At 35.9% G+C, this 23993-nt stretch overlaps 1 protein-coding gene across 1 annotated transcript in view; it reads right to left on the bottom strand.

Moving 5' to 3' along the window:
* LOC117340733 overlaps nt 1-21524 on the bottom strand; it is a 35548-nt gene extending 14024 nt beyond the window's left edge. Inside the window, 7 exon segments of the mRNA XM_033902495.1 lie at nt 7181-7343; nt 10109-10432; nt 12376-12781; nt 12783-12877; nt 17450-17497; nt 18646-18737; nt 21334-21524. Coding sequence (XP_033758386.1) covers nt 7181-7343; nt 10109-10432; nt 12376-12781; nt 12783-12877; nt 17450-17497; nt 18646-18737; nt 21334-21524 — 1319 coding nt within the window.
* Between the last annotated feature and the right edge of the window lie 2469 nt (nt 21525-23993).

Raw genomic sequence — 23993 nt, 5'->3', positions numbered from 1 at the left:
AATCGATCATTAAAATAACTAGTAATCATGACTATTTACAGCACCACAGAATAAAACCATCTTCCACACTTTCATACACGAAGCAGCTATTACCCCAAAACATAGACTGAAAGACTGAATGGAAAGTAATACAAATATATACCTCTACTAAGGGACACAACTCTCAATCAAAGGTACATAACTCACAAAATCCATTCACGTTACATTCCTCCCTCCTTTGAAAGTAGACAAACGTTTTTTTTTCTTATAATAACATTTTGTCTCAAAACACAATGGAAAAATAACAAATATATCACATATTAAAACAATTATATCACATCACAATTATACCAATCACAGCCAAAGTCCCAAATATTCCTGGAGAGGTCCACAAATCCTCACGCGAATCGCGAAGTCCAACGACACACCTGGCGCGAAAGCGAATCGTCAATAAAGCGCTGTCGACGATCCAAGGCCTCCTTCCATACATGTACGTGGTACTCGCGTAATGGTGACTCCTGTCTGTGGTCCGTCACACTGGTACAGGCATCTTCGCCATTCAACTACCGACCAAGCAGTTTACAGCTCACATAGAACTCGTCTTCACCAAGAACATAGCCAGTACTCACAAAGAATACACAAGGCACAGACACGGCAAAAAAACTTTGCAATTATCACACAGAGATCAGCAAACAGTACCTGGTAACCAGAATTCAGCAAAGAAACCTTACAACTCTACCACTAAAAAAATGCTACCATAAAACGCCGGAGGCTATGTTGGATACACAGGTATTTGTTCACTTTCCATATATAACAAAACATGTTTAAAACCACTACACCAATCATAAAGCCTTATATGGACATTCACTAGCTCTGTGTCCTTTCCGACGACAACAGTAGCAAAGACGATTACCCTTGAACCTTGTCCTAACTGTTTGTTCCAACTTTTCAAGAATGTCCTCGATCTTTCCTAAAGTCAGAGTGGTAAGACTAAATGTTTGTGACTCAAACCCAAACATTTGTATGAACGACTCATACTGATTACCCAGAACCCCAGCCTCAGATAATGTCTTGGGATTGTTCAAACAAACATGTTTCCTGAGCTCAAAATCGGGTATACCAGCTATGAACTGTGAGATGACATACATTTCCCTATCACTCTTCACAGACTTTAGAAATGCCTTCTTAGCAAGTATATGTAGACTGGCCCCATATTCTGCTAAACTTTAAGACTCTAGATGCTGTTTGTTCTTGAAACATAAACGAAATGTCCATTTAAGACCTTCAAGTTCAAACCGTTTCCTAAGCAAATCAACAGTGATGTCAAAATCCTCCAGCTGACGAGAGTCTAGACGATGAAGTACCTGGCTAGCTATACCCTCAAGTGGCAATACTAGCCATATAGCCATCTCCATAGTACTCCAACTATTCCAGACACCGACCTGACCAAAATGTACAAGGTTGTCATCAATATCTAATGACCCATTAAAAGGCAAAGGCTTCTTATGCTTCCTATGCACAAACTGATTCATTGTCTGGATACCCATATCAACAGTAGTCCTATGAATCTCAGTATCAGTACAACTAGGGTTGACTTTGACTTTACAGCTAACTGGCTGACAAACTATATGTGGTGTGGACATACAACAACTGGTCGAGTTCACAACACTACATGACTGAACTGATGAAGCAGTACTGTATACCACAGACAACGTAGGACTGATGCTAAAGGACTTCAACAACGCCTCCATAGTAATAATCACACACAAATACACATTCAAAGTATGGATGACTAAAAAGTTGCTCACGGCACCAATTCTGTTACGGTTTGAATTTCCCTACAACCCAGGTTATTAATGATACTTTTAAAATAAGACACACCACAACTACATACAGGTCCTACATTTATTCAATAATCGATCATTGGCAATATAAAATAACTAGTAAGCATGACTATCTACAGCACCACAGAATAAAACCATCTTTCACACTATCATACACGAAGCAGCTATTACCCTAAAACAACGACTCGACGAAAGCAATCTAATCAAAATATGGATGGTCATTCTCACTATGTTACATGAACATCTAACAACATCCAATAAGGGGTCACGTCAGGGTGACCTTTTGGATTAGCCAATCAAATAACTACTTCCAGAATCTTGGAAGTGAATTTTACATGCCCGAATTAGCTTGACTAGAGTGCATAGCTTGTATAATCTGTCGATTTGTTTCAAGTCATTTCGTCCCACAAACGTTTTAGCTATATACTGTGCCGAAATGGCTTGCTTTAAATGCATGATGTGACGAAATGGCTTGCTTTGATGATATCGACAAAATGCCAATTCGCCCTGAAAGTGAAATACACACATCTCACAGGTCATCAGAACATGACCCCTTATGGGATGTTGTTAGATGTTCATGTAACGTAGTGATAATGATCATCTATATTTTAATTAGATTGGGACGAAAGTAACTAGCCAATGGCTTCTGTTAAGTGTTTAAAAGTTTGATAACAACCAACCAAATTGCATAGAGATACAAGCCAACGACTTCTATATTTTCATAAACTTCCCACACATACTCGTTACATTCACACATTTAAGCTAGCACACTTTTCCATTCCCAATGGTGCACATCAATTAGCATACTCTGTTTTCAATATCAAATACACAATTATAGTTACTCGCACCAGAGACATATATACAGAGAGATTGGCAGCTCTCTATTTGCCCTTGTGTTTACATAGTGGCCCCTGACCTTCCCACAATCCTTTGCGGTCGCTCGGTTCAGTCTTCACTAGACGCCATATTGGAGAAAACTTGAAAACCAGACACATAATTATCGATAATTTCTATTTGAAATCATCACCAAGATCCAATTATGTGCTTTAATTTTATTAATATCAAAGTACAGAAGTGTCATCAATATGAAATATATCACAATTTGCTGTCCAAGTGTTTGTATTTTGAGTATGAAAGTCAAGCACAACGCAGGAAAGATCGGCGGGAATCTCCAATTTTCGAAAAGTCCCTATGGGGTTTTCGAGAATACGGATAAATGACAACAATGTGCATGATAATCAAGACCACATTCCATAAGTATGATAGTTTTTGGTTAATGTGGTAACTTTTGTAGTGGCCTAGATAAAACAATGTGCTTTTTGTGTGCGTTTAAAATTGACGATGTTTTGGTCTGACGTAATGGCGGCTTAATTACGAACTTGGACATGTCGAATAGGACCCAATGGATTTTCGAAAGTACGGATAAATGACAACAATACGCATGATCAATAAGACTATATCCCATAAGTTTGATAGTTTTTGGTTAATGTGGTAACTTTTGTAGTGGCCAAAACAAAACGATGTGGTTTTTGTGTGCGTTTAAAATTGACGATGTTTTGGTCTGACGTAATGGCGGCTATTTACAAACTTGGACATGTCGAATAGGACCCAATGGATTTTCGAAAATACGGATAGATGACAACAATATGCATGATCAATAAGACTATATCCCATAGGTTTGATAGTTTTTGGTTAATGTGGTAACTTTTGTAGTGGCCAAAATAAAACGATGTGCTTTTTGTGTGCGTTTAAAATTGACGATGTTTTGGTCTGACGTAATGGCGGCTTAATTACGAACTTGGACATGTCGAATAGGACCCAATGGATTTTCGAAAGTACGGATAAATGACAACAATACGCATGATCAATAAGACTATATCCCATAAGTTTGATAGTTTTTGGTTAATGTGGTAACTTTTGTAGTGGCCTAAATAAAACGATGTGCTTTTTGTGTGCGTTTAAAATTGACGATGTTTTGGTCTGACGTAATGGCGGCTTAATTACAAACTTGGACATGTCGAATAGGACCGAATGGATTTTCGAAAATACGGATAAATGACAACAATATGCATGATCAATAAGACTATATCCCATAGGTTTGATAGTTTTTGGTTAATGTGGTAACCTTTGTAGTGGCCAAAATAAAACGATGTGCTTTCTGTGTGCGTTTAAAATTGACGATGTTTTGGTCTGACGTAATGGCGGCTATTTACAAACTTGGACATGTCGAATAGGACCCAATGGATTTTCGAAAATACGGATAGATGACAACAATATGCATGATCAATAAGACTATATCCCATAGGTTTGATAGTTTTTGGTTAAAGTGGTAACTTTTGTAGTGGCCAAAATAAAACGATGTGCTTTTTGTGTGCGTTTAAAATTGACGATGTTTTGGTCTGACGTAATGGCGGCTATTTACGAACTTGGACATGTCGAATAGGACCCAATGGATTTTAGAAAATACGGATAAATGGCAACAATGTGCATGATCAATAAGACTATATCCCATAAGAATGATAGTTTTTGGTTAATGTGGTAACTTTTGTAGTGGCCTAAATAAAACGATGTGCTTTTTGTGTGCGTTTAAAATTGACGATGTTTTGGTCTGACGTAATGGCGGCTTAATTACAAACTTGGACATGTCGAATAGGACCCAATGGATTTTCGAAAATACGGATAAATGACAACAATATGCATGATCAATAAGACTATATCCCATAAGTTTGATAGTTTTTGGTTAATGTGGTAACTTTTGTAGTGGCCAAAATAAAACGATGTGCTTTCTGTGTGTATTTAAAATGACGATGTTTTGGTCTGACGTAATGGCGGATTAACCAGAACATGTCGAATAAGTTCCAATACTACGATACACACATGCGCATAGCCCGATTTACCTGCGCTCGCGTGTGTTTGATAGGAGACAGGACGCTCTCGATAAGGGATATGCTTGAGTGGTCACGAATAAAGGGAGCCACTATGTGTACGGGGAAATAGCGATGTTACTAATCTCTCTGTATATATGTCTCTGCTCGCACACATTCCCAAACTATATACATACTCTCCTACTACATATATTTTACATTCTGAACACATATATTCACACTCACAATTAATAATTCAACTATAATTCAACAAAATACTGTCATATATACACAAATATAAATTTCTACTAAGGAACATAACTCTCAAAATTCCTTCTCGTTACATATTAATGGCTTTAATTCAACACCTTATCATTTTTCGGCGATTGTGTGTGTGTTTGCCGAACCTGCAAGGTAGGCCAGTCTATTGCACTGTTAAAATAGCTTTTAACAGTACTATACCTAAATGATATTTAGCTCAAATGATATGTCTAATTTGTTTACCTTGTAGACCTATCGCTTTATTGCTGGTACAATACATGTAATTACTGAATAAATGTATACTTTTTGTAGTTGAATCAAATATTTTCAAACCGACCACCGGCTGGCATATGTGAACACAAATAGATAGCGTTGTAAGAGTTGTCCATCTGGAACGCAGGTTACTCCACGCGCGTGATATAATAAGTAAGATAGATTTTTCTTACATCGCTACCTTACACTATTGTACTTAAGTGTTCTCTATCCAACATGGCGACATATGAGAGAAACATAATGTAACTTACGTGTCGATCGTTTGTTCGAAAGATTTATCTTCCCATGGTCTCTGTGCTGAGAAGTCCCCGGATGGTAGGAGTCCATGATATTTTGTTCATTCCTTTGAAAATAAGATAATGCAGTTTTTTAAAAACTTTTTCACTTAACAAAATTGTAGGAGCTAAGAAATACTTTGGTAGAGAGTTGATCCTGTCCTAAATATCACCGTCTATAACTAAATACGCACATAACCTGCTACAACGATCTCTATAATCTGTCTATAACTACCGTTGTCTTTAACTACCCGTGGTCTATAACTACCAGCTGTCTGTAACTACACGTTGTCTTTCTCTACCTGTTGTCTATAACTAAGTGTTGTCTTTAACTACCTGTTGCCTATAACTACTTGTTGTCTATAACTACATGTTGCCTATAACTACCTGTTGTCTATAACTACCTGTTGTCTATAACTAAGTGTTATCTTTAACTATATGTTGCCTATAACTACCTGTTGTCTATAACTACCTGTTATCTATAACTATATGTTGTCTTTAACTACCTGTTGTCTATAACTACCTGTTGTCTATAACTAAGTGTTGTCTATAACTACCTGCTGTCTGTAACTACCTGTTGTCTATAACTACCTGCTGTCTGTAACTACCTGTTATCTATAACTATATGTTGCCTATAACTACCTGTTGTCTATAACTACCTGTAATCTATAACTATATGTTGTCTTTAACTACCTGTTGTCTATAACTAAGTGTTGTCTATAACTACATGTTATCTATAACTATATGTTGTCTTTAACTACCTGTTTTCTATAACTACCTGTTCTCTGTAACTACCTGTTATCTATAACTATATGTTGCCTATAACTACCTGTTGTCTATAACTACCTGCTGTCTATAACTACCTATTGTCCTAACCACCTGTTGTCTATAACTACCTGCTTTCTGTAACTACCTGTTATCTATAACTATATGTTGTCTATAACTACCTGTTGTCTATAACTACCTGTTGTCTATAACTACCTGTTGTCGTCTATAACTAAGTGTTGTCTATAACTACCTGCTGTCTGTAACTACCTGCTGTCTGTAACTACCTGTTGTCTATAACTACCTGTTGTCTATAACTAACTGTTGTCTATAACTATATGTTGCCTATAACTACCTGTTGTCTATAACTAAGTGTTGTCTATAACTACCTGCTGTCTGTAACTACCTGCTGTCTATAACTACCTATTGTCCTAACTACATGTTGTCTATAACTACCTGTTGTCTTTTTTTACAATCTGTTGTCTATTATTACATTTGTAACAACTGTCTATAACGTTCGCCTGTCAAAAACTAAAACTTTTCTATAACTATCACCTGTTTATAATCAAAACCTTTCTATAACTATCACCGGTAAATAAATAACACCTGCTTATAATTATCACCTGTCTATAACTAACACATGACAATAACTATCACCTGTATACAACAATCGCCTGTCGGAATGTATATAATGAAAATCTGTTTACAACTATCGCTAGATGTATAACTGATATAAACCTAATTTCTTTCATGCTGTTTTAAAGTGACCGTTTCCTGTCTGAATCCTCAATTCAAACACATATATCATGTTCCTTAAAATTATGCAACATCAAAATACGAAACTAATCGAATTGTTCTTCTCCTTATATACCTGTATTACAATATATTTGGTTCTGTTCCCCACGAGGTTGATATTTACCTGACTGTCATTAGCTCCTCTCGCATTTCATCATACTGTTTTCGTACGTTATCTAATTCAAAGTTCATGTTCAATACAAATTTCTTCAAAGTTGAAACTTCATACTGAAGAGCAGCGTACTTATTATCCTCTTGACCATTGAAAGCAAACGCCACAGTCAGAACTGTTACAAAAACGACACCATACGCCATATTGAATCAGCATTACGTGGGATCAAAATGATAAGCTTCAATGAAAGTTCAATTGTTTATGCAACGTTACAAGCGCTTTGTGCCATGACAATTCAGTCACCTGTCCTTCAACTCCATCCGTCTTCTGGCGTTATCCTATTGCCGGCGTGAATCGGAAACATATTGTTGATGTACCACGACATATATCAATGTATATTTAAATGATGAATAATGTAGTTTTGACATTACCTATGTGTATCATTAAGCTGACTAGCCTTTGTTTTACTTGACCTCTATTTTTATCAGCTTTACGATATTTGTGTTACACTGTTAGTTAATCATGAATAGTGACAAGGGTTGAGAATATGCAAATAAATTACGTATTCATATAAAAACGACCCAGTATGCCGACAATTTAGAAATATGTTTGGTAACGGAGGTAATATATTACGTTTTACATCTTACTCTTTGTTAAAGTCCTTTTTGAATGTCCTGTCATTCCTTCTTGATTTACACATCTTTGGTCCCTATCCCCACTGACAGCCACTGTAGTATTTATCATCTAATTCGTGTGAGGCTACCGACATGTAAAGTCTTTAGTATAATTAACATAGATTTTACATCAATTAATATTGATAGTTTTCAAATTTAAACAAAATAAACAGATCTTTTCGTCTCCAAAAACATAAATAATGAGGTATTCAAGAGTACACAATTAAAATCAAATTGAATTGTCATTTTTGCTACATAAAATTCATCTTAAACAAATGTACAAAACTGTTCAAATTTATAGGTCTGTTCGCCTATATAATATTCTTATGAACACTGTTTGGCGTAAAAGTGACATAACTACATTATTGTCATATTGGTGACATGAATACATCATTGTGACATTGGTAACATCAATACACCATTGTCATATTGGCGACATAATACATCATTGTCATATTGGTGACATAATACATCATTGTCATATTGGTGACATAATACATCATTTTCATATTGGCGACATAATACATCATTGTCATATTGGTGACATAATACATCATTGTCACATTGGTGACATAAATACATCATTGTCATATTGGTGACATAATACATCATTGTCATATTGGCGACATAATACATCATTGTCATATTGGTGACATAATACATCATTGTCACATTGGTGACATAAATACATCATTGTCATATTGGTGACATAATTACATCATTGTCATATTGGTGACATAAATACATCATTGTCACATTGGTGACATAAAACCATTGTACATCGCCACTGATTACGAACTTTAAGCACTGCCAAATCAAAAATTTAATTCCATCGCCCACAAATATTGTAATTGTAGTCTCGTGCAACAACACACCTGCTTCTACGCATTCAAGATGGCAAAGTATGCGCAGCCAACAGGAGTTTACTCGAATTTAGATTATTAAGGCTTCCGTATCAGACTTTAATCAACAAGAGGGATAAAACAACTCCCATGGACCAATCATTGTCCGTATGAAACGTTTTCCTACTTTATAATTGATCAAAATGTATGAGAAACAAAATTATACAAACAACTCCAATGGACAAATCATTGCCCTTGTGAAACATTTTCTTACTTTACAATTAATAAAAAAAAAATTTTTTACAAACAACACCAATGGACAAATCAAATTATATAATTACCTTTAAGCCCCTAGTTGCTAAAAGTGCCTTGAGCACTGGAATCTAATTTCGGCACAGCTAACAGTTTCCTGATAGTTCGTCACGCACCTTATCATATTGTTTCCGCATGCTATCCAATTCCTTTCAGTACTTTTTTCAACACAATTACTTCATCGTGGCGATTTTCGTAGTTTTGATCCAGCTGGCGATTTGTGGTCACCGTCAAGGTTAGAATAAAACTGATAACAATAACCACCATCTATTAGTGTGTCCAGTTTCACCATTCTATCTGTAGAGACCTGTTAACCTGCTGATACTGTTCACCTGGACCTTAATAAGGATTCGTGTCTGATAGGCTAGCATCAATGTGTCAAACTGACCTTTTTGTCATTGAGGTTTGGTTTGGTTTATTTTGTTTAACGTCATATACAGCCAGAGTCATTTAAGGACATGTCAGGTTTGGAGGTGGAGGAACCTGGCGAAAAAACACCGGCCTACAGTCAGTACCTGGCAACTACCCCACGTATGTTTCAAACTCCCACCCCATATGTGGGGGGCTAGTGTTAAAGTTTCGGGTCATTGAGACCAGAGCGATAAATAGTATATCTTACAATAGGGAAATGTTTTGTTTGCGGGGAGTTTGACAAACAGAGTAATGTGGATACGAGTGTCCAGGAAAGACCAACGGAAGAAAAGAAAGCACAGCAAGACGGAGCAGATAGGAATGGAATGTTAAGGGTATGCTAAGTCAATGTTTTTCTACTAGTTTACTTTCATCCGAAAATTTCCGTCTTTTCGTTCAAATGTTTAATATGTCAAATGGTTGCCTCGTCAAAATTTTGTCCAGTCTCTATTTTCGAAAGTTCGTATGGTCTTAATTCACACGATCGAACTTTTACAGTCGATTTGATCTTTACACAGTCTCACTCTCACATGATCAATATCCCACCTAGACCAATTTTCACTTTTCCTACTTTGAAATAATTCAGCTAACACCTCACAGTAACATTTAGGTTTGTATCAATAATACAAATAATTTATTGCGAATCAATAAAGCAGGAGACCTTCAAAAGAGCAAATGGCGGACGAGTGTCGGCTTCTTTTAATCAGATGTATCGAGACAGTTTCCCCGTGCGACAACTTCAGCAGTTGTCGTGACAGACTCGGTACTATTAATACTTGACCCAGACTCCGACAGATAACGCCACGGTTGTCTGCTACGATTGATACTTATTTGTATTTCTTCACCTTGAGTGCCAGTCACAGTCAATATAAACAGGTAAGTGCCGGGCAAGGGACAGGTAAATATTCCAGTTGATGGATTGAAGTGATTCCCATCGTTCCAATAAACTGAATCGAACATCACAGGCACGTCATTTTTTCTTGACCTTCTTAAATTCGTCGCCAGAGAAAACGATATATTCATACCTGAAAAATACATGATTTAAAATATGTACGAGCATTGCATATTATCTTGAGTAAAACATTCAAATATCTATGTAGCATTGAATAACCTTTCAGATGCAGTAATAAAAGACCAATCTAGATGCGCTGACTGTCGTGAATACGATTCGTGATAAAGTAATTCACTGACGGAACATGCGTTATGTTACACAGATATATCATATTAAACACGGGGTACGTGTAATCGACCGATATTCTATTGCACGAGGCATTCGACCTCGTGTAATAGAACATCGGTACATTACAAATACCGAGGTTCAAATATTCTGGATTATTGCACAAACACCCATGATATACTTGTTTTGCTACAAATTCACTAAATCACACTTAAACAAGAAATATCTATAAAACAAGATAAACGGCATAGTTTTAATGCTGGTGGTTAGAATGTTAAACTGCTGGTGAAATAAATCAACGAACTAATGCGTTTCAGCACGGATAACAAAATTAGATCAGTTTGAATCATTTTTGGTGATAATTGAACTGTATTTGAATCAGGAAAATAATTTTATAAATGTGTCATTTGAAAAGATACATCGACTTATTATTCTTCTTGCATTCAATCTTAATTTTGTTTCATTTTTAACTGCATATCTGCATTTTGCATTTACCTCTACATTGACCAATCACATACTTCATCTTGACCAGTATCGCCACCTGTCGCGTCATATCCTGGGCCAAAAGAATATTATACGGCTATGCCGAAAAACACTGAAATGGCGACTTTCCTGTGGGCCTAGAAGTCAGCATGACTGTCGTCTGGCAGTGTTGATATCTGAGTGACTTAGACGCTTGAAAGGGTAGTTCTAGATTCCGAAACGTCACAGATATTCAATAGTTCACACGTGACTAAATTCCAAAGCGTCACATGTGTTCAATAATTCGCACGTGACCGTGCAATAGTAATTTCAGCCGTGTAATAGTTCGACAAAAGCTTATGCTTATTGTTAAGGAAAATAAAACGCATTATGTAATAACAAAATCTAATCAATTTTCTATCTCTTTTTGATATCATTAACATGTCCATATTCAACATCAGTTTTAATTATACTGATTGCGGGCTTCTTGTTATCTCAATTCTTATTTCTTTCATCCCTGGTCACATTCATACATAAAGAATGTATATATCAAAAACTTCATGTTTTAAAAGATCCCACATTTACCGAAATAGTTAACACAACAACATAAGAAAGGTATAATGCACCCCAGGCCCCTTCGATTTATGTTCTAACTATTGATATGCTAATATCAAACCCCTTTCTAGATATTCACATTCAATGTTCCCTCGCATCACTGAAGTGTCATAGAAGATCTATACAAATACACGATGTATTATTCGACCTTCTCCACTGAATTGATACTTAAAGGTTCTTGTATAAAATCCATACTAACCTCTACCGAGTCGTCCTACCTCTTCTAAATGTAGATCTATCTATGGAACGGACGTACGGACAGATACAATCTATTGTAATCTGTAATGAGTCGATCAATCTACACTAAATATAGATCTATCTTTTGAACGGCCGTACGGACAGATACAATCCATTGTAATCTGTAATGAGTCGCTCAATCTACACTAAGCCTAGATCTATCTATTAAGCGGCCGTACAGAGAAAATGCTGGCATCAAGATACCATTTATTTTGTTTAAATCGCATCGCGAAATACAAAAGGAGAAGAATCGCATAGTAGAAATAAAAGCATAATATTCAGAACAATGTACATGTATTTGTAAAACAGTGAGATATTAAGAACTGTGACTCGCAGAACACTGTGCTGAAGCAATGATAAGAGGGTAGTCATATTAAAGTAGACAATTGTTCTGTCAATATCACAGATTAAGTATGCATGCCTGTGTAGACTGTCAAAACTTGATAGTGTCTTTATCGTGTTATATTTTTGGCTTACCATTATTAGATGATAGACCTGGTCTTCCGGTGTCGCCTTTTTGTCCTTTATCTCCTGATCTGCCACATGGCCATCTAGGCCCTGGAACTCCTGCTTTTCCGGTGTCCCCTTTTTGCCCGGTTGCCCCTTGAGTTCCAGTACGTCCTCTAGGGCCCGGTCCTCCAGTATCCCCTTTCTGCCCTGGATTCCCAGTTTGTCCAACATCCCCTTTTGGCCCCATAGGACCAGTAAGACCAGGCATTCCTCTGCTACCTTTGTATCCCACAAGCCCTGGTTTCCCAGTGTCCCCCTTCTCCCCCTTGACGCCAGGCATTCCAAACTCCCCTTTCTGTCCTCCTATCCCTGCCGTTCCGGATTCACCTTTCGGTCCCACAATTCCCAATTCCCCTTTGTCTCCCTTCTGTCCGATGTCGCCCTTTTGGTCCCTGATAGCCCGGTGGTCCAGTCCCTCCTTTAGACCCCTTGGGTCCTGACTTTCCCTGCTCTCCTTTCGGTCCGGATGCTGCCTCAAAATATTTCAGTTAAATTATCATTGCAAATTTATGAAACCGGCCGAATTTTACAAAGAATAAATATTAATTTATTTCACTGTCAAATAATAGTAAAGTTATCAAGCAGTAATAATCAATCAGAATGCTTAGGGTCAGAAATAATATCTAGAACTAGCAAAGCGTGTTATAAGCGTTATTAAGTCCCCCAAACTTCAAACAAAGTTTGGGAACTTATTGTTTTTACTCCATTTCCTCTTATTATTCTTCTGCCAAGTTTTGTCCGACGCGTTTCTCGAACACTGAAAGTCGGATTGAAATGAAACGTTGATTACCAAAATTCAGAACTTAGAAGAAAGGGAGGGAATTACAAATAATGATGATATTTATAAATGTAAAAAAAGAGTTTGGAGAGATTAGAGATACACAATTGAAGGGAAATATGTTAAGACCAAGGGTAAAATGGATAGATAAAGGGGGAAAACCATCAAAATATTTTTGTAGTTTGGAAAAAAGAAATTTCACAGAAAAAAAAAATACCAAGGATAGAAACAGTAATGGGAATTATTACAAAGCAGGAGGAAATTTTAGAAGAAACCAGAAAGTACTATGATATACTCTATAGAAATAATGATAAACCCTCTAATTACTCGTGGATTAATGATCTCTCACTTACTGATATCCCTAAATTAACAGTCGATGAAAAAAATAATTTAGAAGGTAATATTAATTATAAGGAAGCAACAGATGTATTAAAGAGTATGGAAAATGATAAAAGTCCTTATTCAGCTGGTTTCACTGTTGAATTTTTAAAATTTTTTTTTTTGAAAAAATCTAATTCATTTATTATTCGATCAGTAAATCGGGGATATGAAACACGTGAATCATTATTTTGTATACCAAAGGGAGACCCATTTCTCTTTTAAATGCTATATATAAAATAGCAATCTAATTAAAATCTAGATGGTCATTCACACTACGTTACATGAACATCTAACAACACCTCATAAGGGGTCACGTTCTGATGACCTTTTGAGATATGTGTATTTCACTTTCAGGGCGAATTGTAAATTTGTCGATGTAATCGAAGCAAACCATTTCGTCACAGCATGCATCTGAAGCAAACCATTTCGGCACATTATATAGCTTTATGCTTTATTGGACGAAATGACTTGAACTAAATCGACAGATTATACAAGCTATGCACTCTAGTCATGCTAATTCGGACATATAAATTCACTTCCAAGATTCTGGAAGTAGTCATTTGATTGGCTAATCCAAAAGGTCACCCTGACGTGACCCCTTATGGGATGTTGTTAGATGTTCATGTAACGTAGTGAGAATGACCATCTAGATTTTAATTAGATTGATAAAATAGCTTCAGGATGCATCGCAAAGAGACTTAAATCAGTTCTAGATAAACTTATACATAGTGATCAAACAGGTTTCATTCCGGGCAGATATATTGCTGATAATACTACATTAATTTATGATGTAATGGATTATACAGAAGAACAACATATACCAGGCATGCTTCTTTTAAAAAAACTTCGGAAAAGCTTTTGATTCTGTTTCATGTCCATTTATAAATCAGGTTTTAGAATTTTTCAACTTTGGGGACTCAATTAAACATTGGATAAAAAAACTTTTACAAATAATATTCCTTCTTTTGTAAACCAAGGTGGAAATTTATCTAAAACTATTTAACTAGAAAAAGGCTGTAGACATGGAGACCCATTATCACCCTATATTTTTTTCTCTCTGCAGAAATATTACTAATTAAATTAGGAACAAATACACACATAAAAGGCATAAACATTGACACAACAGATCATCATATATCACAATTCGCTGATGACACTTCTCTTATTTTAGATAGTACTGAAATATCACTTAGGTATGCTTTACAAAAATATGTTATATGGATTGGGAATAAAAAAATACAGTACAGAGAAATTAGTCAATAATCTTGCTCTGTCATGGGGTTCAACACATTTTAATCTTTTAGGAATTAACTTCAATGTTGACCTCAGTAAAATAGTTCAGTCTAACACCAAAGAAAACATTACAAAATTAAAGGCACTAATTAAACAGTGGAATAGACGATATATAACTCCGATAGGTAGAGTAACCGAAATAAAAACACTACTACTACCAATACTTACACACTTATTTATAGGATTACCATCACCTAACCAACCGACTATGAAAGAGATTCAAAATATGTTCAATGAATACCTTTGGGGAAGTCCAATAGCAAAGGTCAAAGGAGATATTATTGTGAAATGTTATGAAGAAGGTGGCTTGAAAATGGTTAATATCCAACATTTTGAAATGGCCTTAAAATCAACACGGATTAGAAATATTTGTCTTAAAAATTCAAATTGGCAGACCCTCCTTTTTACAAAAACTAATAGAAATAAGCTATTAACGTTAGGAAATAGATATATTGAATATCATATTAAAAATGTACTTCATAACAAATTTTGGATTGATGTTTTTAATACGTGGAATACATTAAGAGGGAAAATTGAAATATTTATGCCAGAACAAATATTATCTCTACAAATGTTGTATAATAATTTAATAAAAATAGGTTATAATACTGTATATTATAAGGCATGTTTGGATAAAGGTGTGATTTTTATATATGATTTACTTAAAGAAGATGGCAGCTTTCTTCAACAGAATGAATTTAATGAAAATTTTAATTTGAATACTAACCTCATTGACTATAATGGTATTATTTTGGCGGTTAAACGACTGAGGATGGAATTTTGAAAAAAACAACCTTACATTACCATTGATAACGCTGTATATTGATATTATTATTTAAAGTAAAAAAAGGTACAAGAGATATGTATAACATATTGAATAAAAATAATGTATTGCCTTCAGGCCAAGCAAAGTGGGACACCATATTTAGAAATACACCTATTGAGGAATGGAAAAAAAATAAACCAGAGGTGGAAGGCTAGTGTTAAAGTTTCGGGAAACCTTAACCACTCGGCCACCGCGGCCCCTTAGGTGTAGCTCTTTACCTACCCACTCTAATTAGTAACCTTAAAACTTCATCTAACATCGAGAGATACTTAGCAAAAAAATATGACAAGGAAGCTACTTTTATTGAGGATTTCAGTGCTTACCATTCAGCTTTTAGAAAATAAATACAACAATTACAATAAGGTAGTGTCTTTCATTATGAAATAGATTTAAGTTTACCAATGTAATTAGCTTTTTATACTTTTTAATTCGCTTGTGTTTTGTTGGATTCGTATGAACCTTTTTCCCCCATTAAATGTTTTATTAGCAATAGTCAGTTATTTTTGTCACCCTTTCAGAAATCGCCTTTACTTTCGTCGGAAATCTCGTTCCTTCATCTCTCCTTCATCTTATGTTCCTTTCTCTCTTATCTTTGTATTTCCTTTCTAAATCAGCTTCTACTTTTTATCCAAACTATCCCCAATCCCATTTTTCAATTAGCTCCAGTCAATATATTCATTAGTTGATTGTTTCAATTCTACATACACTGTCCTGCATAATGATTAAAAATGTAATAGTAGATTTAAAATATGAGTATTCATAAAAAAATTATTACATGTACGCAATTAAGTGAGTATCGATGTATTTGTTTGTCTGGAACTAATAAAAAAAAAAAAAAAAATCTTTGCGTTAACATAGATGGCAATCTGAAGTTGTGCACCTCACTATTTATTTTTCGATCTGACATCCAATATGGCCACCAGAGCCCCTAATTGGCTAAAATGTAATAGGCTATAACTCTATAAACGTTGGTTGCAATGAAATGAAACTTGGCGGGAATAAAGATGAACATGTGAAGATTATTTTGAGACATTTTCCCCCGAAATCAAAGATGGCTGTCGCGGCTACTGATTATTGAAATTTGAAAATTTGCCTATTTCTATGGTGTATGCCAGAGTTCTAGGCCAGCTCCCCTTACATTTGCATTATAACTTTTTGTTCATATAGTTTGGTATAAAGGTGTCCCATGACACTTAAAACATTACTGCAACTTCCGTTTCTAGATTGAAAAAATGGCGGCTTTCTCCTGTCCTCTGATTAGTCGAAATTTAGATATTGTCTGATTTTGATAAAATTTGGTATGTAGGGATATTAGGGGATTGCAAAATCAACATAATGCATTTTGTTGCCATAACAACCACGCGGAGGCTTCTGATTGGTCGAAATTTAGATATTTTCCGATTTTGATGAAATTCAGCATGTAGGTTCACCATGGCGCACCGGTCACTCCCGTAACCTCGCTTTCACTTTTTAACAAAATGGCTGCCATTTCCTGGCCTGTGATTTGTCCAAATTCACATATTATCAGATTTTGATGAAATTTTGTATGTATGGGTATTTGGTGACTGCAAAATCAACTGAATGGGGTTCGTTACAATAGCAACCATGCAAAGCTTCTGATTGGTCGAAAAGATGTTGTTTGATTTCAATGAAATTTGGTATATAGGGATATTGAGGGATGCCGATCATAATGGTACGACTGCGTGGGCATTTGGGGACTTCTGTAATGGTTTCCAATTACAATTAGTACTTGTTGTTCCTACCTTTAGATCCATTCCAAACATTGGACAAATGCATGGTGGGAACGTAAGCTGAAATTGAAAGCATGGTTTTATTTACAGAATAAACGTGGATATATTATTTTCTTCGCAATCTGCTTACTTGTGTCGAAAACCGCCTACAATATGAACAGATTAATAGTAGACAGTAAGTCTGACTAATCTATTTAATTTTGTTTCCTTATGCGTTTTAATGTGTTAAGTTGTGTTAATGTGTTTTGATGCATTTTTCATACGTACGAGAGCCGAATAATATGTTGTGAGCCTCATATTGAAGGATTTGAATTTTGCCGGGCATATTGTAATATTTTTCAACGCAATCCCTCTCTGCATCTATATTTTTTCTTGTTTACTTTAGAGTACTACCTTGTCAATATAAGCTAACCAAATGAGACCAGTACTTGGGATCTATATAGTCAGAGAATAGTAGGACATAAAAAGAACATCCTTGAGTACCTGTTTAAATACGAGGCTCACAGCATATCAATCATACCTCGTAAGAGACACGGGTATCACTGTGCTTGGGTCTATGATAATTTTGCTTGAGTCTTGGTCACTAATCAATTAAGTAACATAACATATACCAAATATATACTAAATAATCAACCTAAGCGTCATCTGACTTGCCTTAATTAACATGCTTAGAAATAACCTATTGCTGTGAAATTGTCGCATTTATTAAAGCGTTTAATCGTGTTATATTTTAATTTTAATAATATCAAACGTTTTGCGTTTTTTACTTGAAGGGCCTTTTTTTAGATTCCACTGATGCTGATATAATGCCACCATTCTTCATGTCAAAGATACCCAACATGACACCAAACCCGGTCACATTATATTGTCAAAGATACTAAACATGACACCAAACCCGGTCACATTATACTGTCGAAAATACCCAACAGGACACCAAGCCCGGTCAAATATTCCGTTATAGCAAAGATATTTCACTCGTGTGGCTAATATTTTGATATTTTTCACTCGTGCTGCGCACTCGTGAAAAATATCAAAATATTAGCCCCACTCGTAAAATATATTTGGTATTATTGAATACACTGTTAGATATCCTCTATCTGTCATTTTGTGTATTCAGAAGACATTAGTCTGATTATTCCGTCTGATATAATATAGCAGTACATGCAGAAAGTCAGTTACAAACAGTAATAAGAGAAAAGATATCTTACCTGTTGATCGTTTGTTCGGTAGAGTTATTTCCCCTTGGTCTCCGTGCTGAGAAGTACCCGGATGGTAGTTGGACATACTCTTTTGTTTACTCCTTTGAAAATTACATAGTTTTCAATTTATTTTCTTGTTCTGTCGTAATTGCGTGAATTGTAGAACGTAAAAGTACAATAGCAGATACGTGATTATGTCCTAAATACCACGTATGACGGAATACACACACTACTTGCTATAAACACCTATTGTCTATAATTAGTTACTGTCCATAATTACATTTGTAACAACTATATATTATTATCAATGTCTATACTATGGCTAATCCGTTAAAATATATTTTAACAATCCCCTGTCTATAATTGACACCTGTCTATATCTCTTGCCAGTTTATAATTAATACATGTATTTTGCCTATTGGCAGTCTATAAAATTAACTCCTGTCTATAATTATTATTTAATTATTGTCTGTCTATTGACTAGTTCCTATTTATAGCTATCTCTGGTCTAATATCAACACCTGTATACAATCAACACCTGTATATCATTAACACCTGTCTATAACTAACACCTGTCTATAACTACCCCTGGTCTATAATTAACACCTGTCTATAACTATCTCCAGTCTAAAATCAACACCTGTATACAATCAACACCTGTATATAATTGACACCTGTATATAATTAACACATGTATATACTCAACACCTGTATATACACAACACCTGTATATAATTAACACCTGTATATAATTAACACAGGTATATACTCAACACCTGTATATACACAACACCTGTATGTAATTAACACCTGTATATATAATCAACACCTGTATATAATTAACACCTGTATGTAATCAACATCTGTAAATAACCAACACTTGCCTATAACGCTTACCTGTCTGTATTCATTGCATGCCTATAACAGTTACGTAGTGTGCCTCACTTCAATCTATGACATTTATCCCTGCCCTGAGCACACGATCAAAGCATACAGTTTTGATTCTACATTGGGATAGGTAATCAGTGCTGAAAAACTGGTGTTCATCCTTACTAAGGTCCTTATAACAACGAGATTATCAACCTCATCGCTTTTCTGCCGTTTTTTAGTGGGTGTGTATTGTTGAATAAAAACACATTTCATATTTCTTAAAGGTGCTACACCGTCGACAGACCATATTTATTATCAATTAAAAACACGAATAGACTCGTATGTATTTTTCTTCAGCAATAAAAATTACACACTTGACAATATTGCCACCGTCGGAAAGTTTCATCTTCTTATTTATCTTTAAAATTAAACAAGAAATATCTTTAAAAAAGATAAACGGCATAGTTTTAATGCTAGTGGTTACAATTTAAAACTGCTTGTGGAATAAATTAACGAACTAATTAATAAATGCGCAGTTTCTGCACGGATAACAAAATTATATCAGTTTGAATAATTTTGGATGATAATAAGACAGCATTTGAATCAGGAATATGATTTTATTAATGTGTGATTTGAATAGATACATCCACTTTGTTTCGTCTTTAACTGCATGTCGGCATTTTGCATTTACCGCTACATTGACCAATCACATACTTCATATCTTGACCAGTAACGCCACCTGTCGCGTCATATCCGGCGTCAAAAGAAAATAATACGGCTATGTCGAAAAAATTGAAATAATTATTTGCGTCCCGAAGAAATTCCATTTCGCTTCGACTCCATATTGAATGAAATATTGATTGCGCATGCGCCGAAAACAGAAACACAAACGAGTAGGAACTACATGGCGAAGCGAGGAAGGAAACAAAGAAGCATAAATAAGGTTATGAAAGAGAATGAAGAAATGGAAGATTTCAATCGGAGAACAGACAGGTGGAATTATAAACCACATCGAAATCAGAACTCATGCGGAAATGACACAGTTGAGTTTTTTTTGGAGAGGTAAGTGTGTAAAGTACACACGTACGTAGTGTACCGTTCGGTCTGTTGTCATATTTACTGTAAACTGTAAGCATATGATGCGATTGAATCAATGGTTACGATTTCATTTGTGATATGTAGTGATTGTAGATTCATTATTTATAGTTCATCACCTTAAACCTGTTGATAAATCACACTTGTATCAATCCAGCGAAATGGGTCCGAAGGGGATAACGCTAAGAAAGCGTGGGCGGCAACATACACAGGATCGTAATTTTTCGCAACGGATAATATTGAAATGTTTGTTTAGTTTTTATTTTCTGCTTGCATTAAAAGCTCGCAATTAAAATTTGTAGTTATGATAGGCAACAGACAATATATGGTTGTCTCAGCTGAATAAAAATAAGTCAACCATGCGTGTTTTCTTCTGTATGTAAATCTCTCCCAGAATGCACTGCGATCAAGGTCAAGTGTATATGCAAAGTAGATTATAATGTTCAAAAGTTCGTAGCTTCTTGGCTTCATTACGACACTTTTTGACGGTATAAAATTATTGTTTTTATTTGTAGGTCTTTAATAGGCATATATACATGGACTCAATTTCATTTATTGTCAAAATAACAATTTATTACATCTGTCGGAGGTGTAGCATCTTTAATTAAAATTAAGCAAAATTAAAATAGGAAATTGATCAAATTGCCGGTTTGTTTTACATCTCCCTATATATATGTATTACGATATTCTAGGTTTATTATTTATTAAGGTTTATTATGGGTCATTATTTACCTGACTGTCATTAGCTCCTGGCGCATTTCATCATACAGTTTCCGAACGTTATCTAATTCCACGTTCATGTTCAATACAAACTTCTTCAAAGCCATAACTTCATACTGAAGAGTAGCATACTTATCATCCTCTTGACCATTGATAGCAAACGCCACAGTCAGAACTGTTACAAAAACGACACCATACGCCATATTGAATCAGCATTACGTGGGATCAAAACGATAAGCTTTAAGGAAAGTTCAATTGTCTAGGTGACAATACTTCCGCTTTGTGCCATGATGATTTGGTCACATGTCCTTCTACTCCAACCGTCTTCTGACATAATCTTATTGCCGTCGTGAATTTGAAATATATTTCTGATGTACCACAGTATATATATCCATGTATATTTCAATGATTGGTAATGTAGTTTTAACATTACCAAAGTGCATCATAAAGCTGACTAGCCTTTGTTTCTCATGACCTCTATCATTATCAGCTTTAGAAGGTCTGCGTTTCTTATGAGTAGTGGCAAGGGTTGGGCATTTGCACAAGTGTATAAAAACGACCCAGTGTACCGACAATTTTACTTTTTACTTATGGTGATAATGCATTGTGTTTGCAATATTGTTAAGGTTTATTCTAAATATCCCGTCATTATTTCTTGATAAACATACCTTAGGCCCTAGGTATCACTGACGAGTCGTATACACTGTAGTATCCGATACCATATAGGCACTATTTCTACATTTACCTGGTTGAAAGTCATAAGCATTTACATACATTATTGCATAATTTTCTCTTGATTGTATCAAGCGTTTTCATTGGCTTCAGGATAACATTTAAAAAGACGCCGAAGTTTGTATGGTCGATTTTGATTGGATGATACAGTGGCATCTTGCAGTTAAATCGGGGTGTACTTCTGAGGGTCTAGTGTCAACAAATGAAATCAAATTGACAGGTCGTTCCGTCTACATCAAATTCTTATAAACACTGAAGTGTTCAAATGTACGAAATTGTAATCAAACTGTCAAGTCGTCTTAGGCAAATAATATTCTGATGAACACTGTTAGGCGTCGAAAGTGTAAACAAGAAGTGCATTGGCAGGTTTTTTTGGATACAAAATATTAACATTGTTTGGTATGGTATAAGGAATCGTTAGAGTAAAGATAAGCATATCGATTATATTCCATATAAGTCATGTTAACGACACCTACAATAATCCAAGAATGTCGATCGGGTTAGCTTGGTTTGTTTTTGTTTAACTTCCTATTAACAGTCAGGGTCATTTTAGGACGTGCCAGGTTTTGGAGGTGGAGGAAAGCCGGAGTACCCGGAGAAAAACCACCGGCCTACAGTCAGTACCTGGCAACTGCCCCACGTAGGTTTCGAACTCGCAACCCAGAGGTGGAGGGTTAGCTGATAATGTATTATTTAAAACGTTAGGTACTGATAAAGATGAAAGTGATGGAGTGTGTCACTAAAGTGCCCGCTTTGTACCTGCATGTTCACCAGGGGTTGATATTTGTCTTCCTTTCAGCTGTCTTCTTCCTTCTTGTGCTCTGTATACATCTATAGTTGTCTCTCTATCCAACCATGACTATGAACTATGAACTATGAACTTTGAACTTTGATGTCTCTCTAGAATCATGTCATAGAGCCCTGACTGTTGGTTTGCCCCTAGACACCGTTCCTCATATAACCCAGACTATTGGTGTTCACCTAGACACCTGTCCTCATACGACCCTGTTTGTTGGTGTCCCCTAGACACCCGTCCTAATATGACCCTGTCTGTTGGTGTTCACCTAGACACCTGTCCTCATACGACCCTGACTGTTGGTGTCCCCTAGATACCGTTCCTCATATGACCCTGACTATTGGTGTTCACCTAGACACCTGTCCTCATATGACCCTGACTGTTGGTGTCCCCTAGACACCGTTCCTCATATGACCCTGTTTGTTGGTGTCCCCTAGACACCCGTCCTCATATGACCTTGGCTGTTGGTGTCCCCTAGACACCCGTTCCTCATATGACCCTGTTTGTTGGTGTTCCCTAGACACCTGTCCTCATATGACCATGACTATTGGTGTTCACCTAGACACCTGTCCTCATATGACTCTGACTGTTGGTGTCCCCCTAGACACCGTTCCTCATATGACCCTGACTGTTGGTGTCCCCTAGACACCGTTCCTCATATGACCCTGACTGTTGGTGTCCCCCTAGACACTCGTCATCTTAGGACCCTCTTTGTTGGTTTCCCCCTAAACACCTGTCCAGTATGGACCCTGGTTGTTGGTCTCCCATAAATACAACAATTCTTATAAAAGACTAATCGTTGCACGGTGCCCCCCCCCCCCCCCCCCCGCCCTTAAACTGTATTATTTTCACACATTCATTTTATTTCAGAAATATAGAAAAGGGCCGCAAACTGTGTTACATAGAATGAAACCAACGACATTAGCATAATGTAAACTTGTTATCAAAGTTGTTGGAAAATGAAAATGAAAGTAAGCAACTGTCTCTTTGATCATTCTGTAAATTATTTTTAATTGACAACGATCTGTAAACATCTTTTGAAGATCGGTAAAATGGCTTTTGTGTATTCTGATCTTTATCAAATTGTTTTCCCATTAACCGTTTATCGGGAGAAAGTCATAAAATAAAGAATGCAAGACCTTAA

The sequence above is a fragment of the Pecten maximus genome, chromosome 13 (assembly GCF_902652985.1).
Source record: "Pecten maximus chromosome 13, xPecMax1.1, whole genome shotgun sequence".
NCBI classification, from domain to species: Eukaryota; Metazoa; Mollusca; class Bivalvia; order Pectinida; family Pectinidae; genus Pecten; species Pecten maximus.
This window is presented reverse-complemented; position numbering and strand designations above follow the sequence as displayed.